At 30.2% G+C, this 8,339-nt stretch overlaps 1 protein-coding gene across 1 annotated transcript in view; it reads left to right on the forward strand.

The window, feature by feature from the left end:
• The window catches only part of MS3_00006529 (uncharacterized protein), a 28,796-nt gene extending 21,234 nt beyond the window's left edge, over positions 1-7,562 (forward strand). Inside the window, exons 16-20 of the mRNA XM_051214697.1 lie at positions 1,539-1,681; positions 3,684-3,768; positions 4,795-4,956; positions 5,980-6,621; positions 6,676-7,562. Coding sequence (XP_051067880.1) covers positions 1,539-1,681; positions 3,684-3,768; positions 4,795-4,956; positions 5,980-6,087 — 498 coding nt within the window. The 3' untranslated portion in view covers positions 6,088-6,621; positions 6,676-7,562. The remainder of the gene's footprint in view (positions 1-1,538; positions 1,682-3,683; positions 3,769-4,794; positions 4,957-5,979; positions 6,622-6,675) is intronic.
• The last annotated feature ends 777 nt before the right edge of the window (positions 7,563-8,339 follow it).

An 8,339-nucleotide genomic window follows, 5' to 3' on the forward strand; every position in this document is an offset into this window, starting at 1 on the left:
TTCATATTTATTTAGAGGTTAGTTTATTGTTTGAACTAATAGAAAAATTATTTTATAATATTCTTTAATCAACCAGAGAACACTAAAAAGTTGCTTATTATTTTTTATTTGAAAAATCCATATTGAATTCTTTTAAACAATTTGAATAAGGTAAACATAAGCAGAGTTCATGTTTTTTTTGTTTTTTGGAGGGAGGAAGGTACGTTAAATACAAAAATCTAAAGTTGATAAGTTGATTATTTACATAGGTGATAAGTTAGTGATATTGATGAATGATTCCAACCCATGAAAATAATGACTAATACATACTTAAGATGTCATAAATTCATTTTTGTATTAGTTATTTGGATCTTCCCATTGATATTTAGGACTGCAATTGGTTAGTCTGTTATTGAAATATGTACATTCTGTGAGAATGGTCTCAATATAGCCTTAAGTCAAAGGCGAGGAGTAATGGGTTAGAGTCCCAGAGTGAACATCAACCCTGAGATGCAAGTATATCCAGCTGACGAGTCCAAAACGGGACCAAACACGTGTTCCGGATTCCACTGCTAGCCACCACCTTTGCTTATAGTGTTATAAATTGTTTAAAGTTGAAAAATTTTAGCAATTCAGTTTCATAGTAAACTTGTTGGTTGTTTATAAATCTAATATTTAGGATTTCCATTTAGAGGAGGGTTTTATAGACGGTTTGAAATTAGTACTCCACAACTAACTATTGTATCTTTCATTGTGATATGCAATTAATCATAAAAAACGTTGAAAATCAGAACGTATTTTTGTTGGTCAAAGTTGCCACACTTGACCAGCACAAACCTAGGAAATGAAAAATATGTAACGTAAGGAAACTAAAACTTGTAAGTAGTTGTAATGGTAGGGAAAACGCAAAACTTAAGAAATATAATCTTAAAAGATTAAAATATTTTAAACTTAGATGAAGATAAAAAAAAGTTAGGATACACCAACAATATTGAAATTTTGGATCATATCATCTAACCATCGATTGAGTGCAATCAACTCACGGACTAGAATCAGTTGTGTCAAATAAGACTTTCTAGTCAGTGATTGAAATTCACTTGACTTATTCAGTAAGCTCTCTCTTTGTATAAGATTTTCCTCTTTATTTTTATTTTTTATTGACTTCAAAATAAATTCTTATTACACTCATTTTTCGTTATTTACTACACTCGAAATTGTGTTTATTATCAGTTTTTTGCAATTGATTGATCACCGAGTGGTAACTGATATCATGTTTGTCAGTCATTTGCAAATATCTCAGTCCTACAACAGGTCAGTCACAGCCCAATTAACTGAATGTTGACATCTTAGACTTTAAAGTTAGTTGGCACGGGTTTGTGTTATACAATCTTTTCGTTCAGGATCGCAGAAACTCCTTGTTGACTACGTCCAATCAGATAACAGTGCTTTCGTTGTTTTATTGAAGTACGATTATATCTTTTCGCGAAAGCGAACCTTTTGTTTTGCGTGTTATTCACCAATCTCTTACTTTTTTTTTTGTAAATTTAACGTATCTATAGCCGCTAAAAGCACTTTCTAAAGAGCGCCCTATACCGAACATATTTAATGTGTATACGCTACTTACTGTGTCCTTACAGTTTCTTGTTCACTTCTATGTGCTGTATTTGTTAACTATGGAAGCTGAATTAAGAATGCCTAAAGTGTAAGTCATTTACTTGGATTAGATTATTATATATATATATATATCCAAATAGTCAGTTTTACTTATTACTTAGATTATGAATAAACGTTTTATAATCACCTTCAAATATCATCCTTACAAGGGAATATGATCTCTGTATTAAGCTCGGATGTTTTTAGATTCATCCAGTTGGATCAATTTTCTTAACAATGACTTTTGGCCAATTATAATTACTGTAAAGTTTACTGAACAAACGAACCAGTTCACTTCGTCGTTGAATATTAAGTGCAGTAATAGTATAGCAGATAATGCTTCGTAAAGTGTCAAATCAAGAGCGAAATCTGTTCTTAAAGTCACTGATCTTTGTGGTGAATCATGTAAGGAAATGATGAATCCAACAATAGTGCTTTCTATCTTACTTTTTGGGTTTATCCTTTTTTCTTAAAATTTTCTGTAAATTAATTTATTTCCGGTTATATACTTCAAAATTCACCTACTTTTGAGATGGTCTCATGTCTTTTTTTCGGCTATTGAACGTTTCTTTTCTAATGGGTTGTTCTGCATGGTTAGATTTAACAAAACGTAAACTGAAAATAGACTAACTGAGAACTTCGTAAAAATGTTCTTGAGTTTAAACTGTTACATCATCAAAATTTTTCAGAAATCTTTTTATATTCTATTAAATAGTTATCAGTGGATTTACTTTTTACCGCTCATATATGGGCAGCATATTTATTCATGAGTAGTTCAAGTTTAATAAAATGAATGTCTTTTACTGTGAATTTGAAGTTTTTTCAAAAAAATCATTTGCATTTTTAACATTCGAAGCACTTTATAAGGCTGTGTATTGAGATTTCTTTTTCTGAAATGTGGTTTAGTCGTGTAAGTTATGAAATTCTTTGGACCGATGAAAAAGGAGGTTTAGAACGTTTAAAAAACTATTCATTTATAGTTTCTTAAATCAACCAAAGCTGAATGTATACTCTGTTCATGTATCTCTAAAACTCAATGTATCTTTCCAGTTTGGATGATATAACTGGTGAAGTTTCTATACTTTAGATTGTAGTCTATCATAAAATACAATGTTTTGTCGTGACCAAAAATATTAGTCAATGTTAATATTAAAGTTGCCGGGGTATCCTCACCGTTAATTTGTCAAATAGTTTTGTTATATATATTAGTGGTTTTACTATCGTAGCTGTTTTATCACCACATAGTAGCTCACACATGGAAACTGAACAAGAAAGAGGAATAACTAAAGATATGGGATTATACCAATCAATTGACGTTTGAAAGTAAGCGGTTAGAACGCTTTTTTTATGGGAGAATCTGATAATCACAGTACCGCATAGGAAATATTTAAGTGACGGTGTACACTTTGAGTCTAAGAGGACTCCGTTTTACAGCCTTTGCCGTTGCTGATTTTTCGAGAGATAATAGAAGTTTTACAATGAGACCATATGACTCAGGAAACCGAATCTCATTGAAACGACGCCTAAATGTTTGCATTAACACTCATATTTCGTTAGTGTAATAAGACGAAGATTATCAGAACTATGTGATGTATTAGCGCAATACATTTCGAACAATCTGACCACACATATACTTGTTAAGAACATATATAAAAATAAAAAAAGTGTTCTTAACAAGAATATATGTGAATAGATTGTTTATAATGTATTACGCTGATATACCACATAGTTCTGATAGTCTTCGTCTTATTACGCTATCAAAATTTATCTACGGGACTAATTGCTTTAAACACTTATATTATTTATTATTAGTAAGTAATATAGTATAAAACGCAAAAATACAATCAGGGTCGAGTATACCCAGAATTCATAGTCGGACTTATCGTTTTATATATACACGTCTGTTTATGTTTTATATATAGTCTCTGTGGACCGTAACTCATATATGATTATGTAAATATTTCATCTGATCTGTCATTGTGAGTGAATTTAGTATTTATTTCCCGATTTTACCACTAATATGTATTTCTTTTTTAAAATTGATTTTTCAGGGATGATGATTTCATAGATTTACATGCTGAATTTAAACCTTCAGTTTTGAACACTTTAGTCTATCTCATTTCAACCGGAATGGAAGTAAGTAACTTGTAAATAAACGCACCAATAAAATTGGTTTTAGTAGCGTATGCCTGTATACCGGTTACCACAGCGCGCAATGCTGATTAGTGCTGGGGATGGTTGGAAAAAAGTTAGGGGCGGCCAAACGTGAACTTAGCATCAGTCCTTGAAGCCACTAACTTCTGGTCTGAGCCATGTTGGTAGATGTAGACTACTTGATTTGGGTCCGCGTGACTATCGTAACCAATGGTTGGAGATTCTTGGTGACATGGCTCAGAATCGATCACAATGGTGTATACACTCTCTGTCTTCCCTCAAACTAAGAGATTAAAATCACTTTATATCTTTCTTTCTACGAACTAATTCTTTCTCCCCGTATCACATCCTTTTATGCTGTCTTACATGTATTAATGCCATTGAAGTAACTTGTATGAATTTTTTCATCTTGTGCTATTGAGGTATGACAACTTGAACTTATGCATAAATGTTCCTAGTCCTGCATTGCAGCTGACTGATTCAATAATTTAAATTAGTAATGAAGGCTTTATCATTCCGGATGCGCTACTACAAAACTCAAGGGACGTCAATTGCATCGATAGCTTTTGATATAGAGGTTCCTTACTTTTTGCATAAACGTGTACGTCCAAGCATGAGGGTTGCTATTTGTTTTAGGATCAACATTTTTTAAAGCTTTTTTTCATTGTGAAAAGTCAGTAACGCTGGAGTTGACGGTTATTAATGATAAACACCATACTGAGTAAGCGTTCTAGCCTAGTCAACAAAACGACTTTACTGTTGGACCTTAAATTTGCCATGTACCGTCATACCACTATCCACTCTACTTCATTCGTTTTTTAGTGCTTCAAAGATTTGTGGTATAAACCGTAATGCTTTATTTACTCATCATAATAAGTCAATTTGGTTTACTACGTTAGTGTAAAAGTTAAACATCTAATATTTACTTACAATTTCATTTCGTATAGATATTTAATATTATATTTCATCTTGTAAATACCATGCATATGTTTTACATATTCATTATAGACTGTCACATTGGCTGTAAACTATACTGGTCATCCGTTTATGGAGTCTTTGATTGAGAATAAACCAATGTTGATTTCTTTGATTGTCGCCGTATTAGGAATTGTAATTCTACCTTTTGGTCCATTCGCTGATGCTTTACAGTTAGTTCATTTAGATTATGATGTGAGTTGTTGTTCTTTCTTTTGTGTGTGTTATATTAAAAATGTTCATTTTATCATTTGAAAGTTTGACGATTTTTAATTTTTCTACTTTTAATATTTATCTTAAGAAATATTTTATTCTCCTATAATTTCATATTGTACAGAATAAAAATTCAGATTGTTTATATTGATTGTGTTAAGTATATGTTGAGTAATTCCAATATAGTAGAAGTACTATGCATTCATATAAAAAAGGAATCTGTTTGTTTTCAACATATTTTCCACTGTTCAGGATTTCTCACTCACATGTTATAAAAGGTGAAGGTCGATGCATGCAATGAACTTTCCTTGAAAAGTTAACTATCTGATTTATATTAAGCTAATATTATGTCTTTTTGAATACAATACAATCTATGCTTTGAAATATACAAATATACAGTTTATTTTAATGCCTCTTCAATGATTTCTTAAGCTAACAATTATTGAAGAGAAGTAATAGTGTACAAAAAATATGATGAATCGTATATTTGCATTAAATATCCAGTTAATAGCCAGGAACTGACACTATTGTGTTTCGACGAAAGTTGTCATACTTCAATGGAAGGCGATCAAGTATCAATAAATAATCACGTATTACTTAGTCCAAGACATATCCAAGTTGGTTTAAAACAGCTTAAAATTGTTTTTTTTTTCATTGTATTTGTTCAACATCTAACGGTTTTACTATTGGGCGTTTATAGAGATTGTTAAATTTCTTAGTTTACATCGCGGAATGATGTTAATTAAATACTAAGGGAAGAGGGTCGTGGATCCTCATTGCTAAAGTGTCTCGTACTAAGACAAAACAGCTGTCCAATACTTCTTCGTTTCTGATGGTCGTATAGCTGAGACCATTCCCTCTTCTGTGTAAACTGCGAAATATTATCTACTTTTCTCAATCTTTAAAACATTGAAATTCAGGAAAGTGAAAAAGAAAACAGAATTTTTTTTTCATGTTTTGTACTTCTAATCTTTCTTTGCCCTTATCTTGGTTTCTTTTTTATAGCTCCGTATAATGTTTTTCAAAGTATTGGCATTCGATTTCATAGCTTCATTTTTGATAGATCGTGTATTAGTCTTTATCTTTGGTCGAGTCAAACAAAAATCCCTTTAATGTATCCAATCAATGTATCAACCATATTGATTGATGGAAGGAACGCATCCGTCGGAGACAACCATCAGTTTTCGTTTTCATTTAATTAATTCACATGCACACATGTATTTGTATTAACAAGTTAGCTGTGTATATATGTGGGCATGACAATTCATTTTGATATGTAATAATAATAACTATTGTTAGGATATGTTTTCATTTTATCTTTTTTTTTGAATAGCTGTACTAATCTGTCTAATGTGCACCTTCATAACTTCTACAGTATAATAGTAGTAAAATGGTGTTAATATTTTTCTCTCTCCTAGAATATTAAGCAAATATCCTTACTTCACTTTCTTCATTCGCTTTTTTTCATTAAAGAAATAAATATCTGTCCTAATAATTATATACATAAAGAGCTTAATGCGTCGATATATGAATTTATTGTTGTGGGAAGGTTTGGTGTGTGATTATTGATGATACTTTCATTGACAATGATGATAGTATTCGGTTTTTCGTTTTGTTTTCTACGTTGTGGTTGAATTATATATATATATATATATATATATATATATATATATATATATATATATATATATATATATATACATGTTTGATTCATCATATCACTTCTTTTGGAATACAGAAATTCATATTGAAGTTCCTTCGAAGTAGAGATTTTTTGTTTTGTTTATATTATATATTATCTTTTATGTTGTGCTTAATAATCATCGTCACACACTACTACCATTCATTTACCTTGGTGTTCTTGTGTCATTTGTAAACTTGTTTTATCTTTATCCATCTCTCTAGTTTTATTCTTTTTTTGTTCCGATTAATATTTCTTGTGTCCCATTTTCTTTCTCACCTCTTTATCTTATCTCTTTCATGATAATGTTTATTAAGTATTTGTATAATGCGTGTACATTGAATTCTCACTTTATTATTAACCTGTTGACAATTTATAGAAATTATTTGTTGTGATAAATTTATTACCCAATATAAAATAAATATAAATTTATTATTTGTGTGTATTTTCCATATATTCTCTCTTATTCACCTTTTTGTTCTGTTCCTCCCTTTTTTTTTCTATTGACGATAGTTTTTATTACTGTGTATTTGTATATGTCTTTTTGTATGCTATTCAGTTTATACCCCAAGTACAATGTACACAATAGTTTATGGGGATTAGTTATTTTTAATAAAATGTACAAGCGTTTTTTTCCCAGTTATTTGCTTCATCTTCTTTTTCTCTCTCTGTGTATTGTTAAACATTTATATACATAAAGCAATTGAAGTTTTCATGTTTTGTTATATGTTTATGTGTTAAAAGGAATCTAAGCATTCTACAGCGATTTCTATTTGTTTTTATCATAAATCTACACTGATCCTGAAATAATAAATAATTTTGTACAATAAATTGTTCTGTTTTCTTTCGATTTTCTTTTTTTTGTGCTTGTGCTTAGATTTAAGTTTATGATAATACGTGACTTATAACAAATTTTCAATGTAGTATATTATAATTTTATTTAGTAAAGAATAGAATTGTTTTTGGTATCTTTTTAATCAGTTATTGAATAAGAATGAATGAAAATTCATATTTATTAATAAGTAAATGTAGTGTAATGTAAAGTTTGAAGAGAATCACATAATTTCAAGTATTAGAAGGCGGTTGAGTAATTATTGAAAAGTTGAAGTAAAGTGTTGAGATGAAACTAAATGTGTGAAAGAGTAACATCCACCTGACGTAAATGAGAAATGTAAAAAAAAAGCTTAAAAAAGTGGTGTTTATAGAGAAATAATTAAAACAAAAGACTGAAAAAAATATTCAGAGTAGGTATTAAGATATAGTTTACCGATTACGGAAAATTAAGTGTTCAAGTCATGGTAGGATGAGAGCTTGTATACGTTGTTTTACACAAAAAGTTGAGTTTTGAAACGTTAAGCTGCTTATGTCACTGATGTGCACAACTTATTGATTTTGTTCCCTTTCAATCCAATCATTTTACTGTGTTCGTAAACGTCATATTTATTCTTCCTAAGGATTTTTACCAGCTAATGAATTAATTCGGTTGTCTTTTTGTTAGTCTCTAAATCTAGTCATTACTTGATAATATGGAGGCTAATTTTATCCCATCCTTGCCATTCATGAGCCCAATACAAGCACCTTTATCTGTACGACCTAGAACTGAATCTTTGTTTCTCAAAAGACCAGATAGTTTTGATTCATAATCTGAATCTATTCTCCTTGTTGTTGAATTTCTGTCACCATA

This window comes from Schistosoma haematobium, chromosome 2 (assembly GCF_000699445.3).
Source record: "Schistosoma haematobium chromosome 2, whole genome shotgun sequence".
NCBI lineage: Eukaryota > Metazoa > Platyhelminthes > Trematoda > Strigeidida > Schistosomatidae > Schistosoma > Schistosoma haematobium.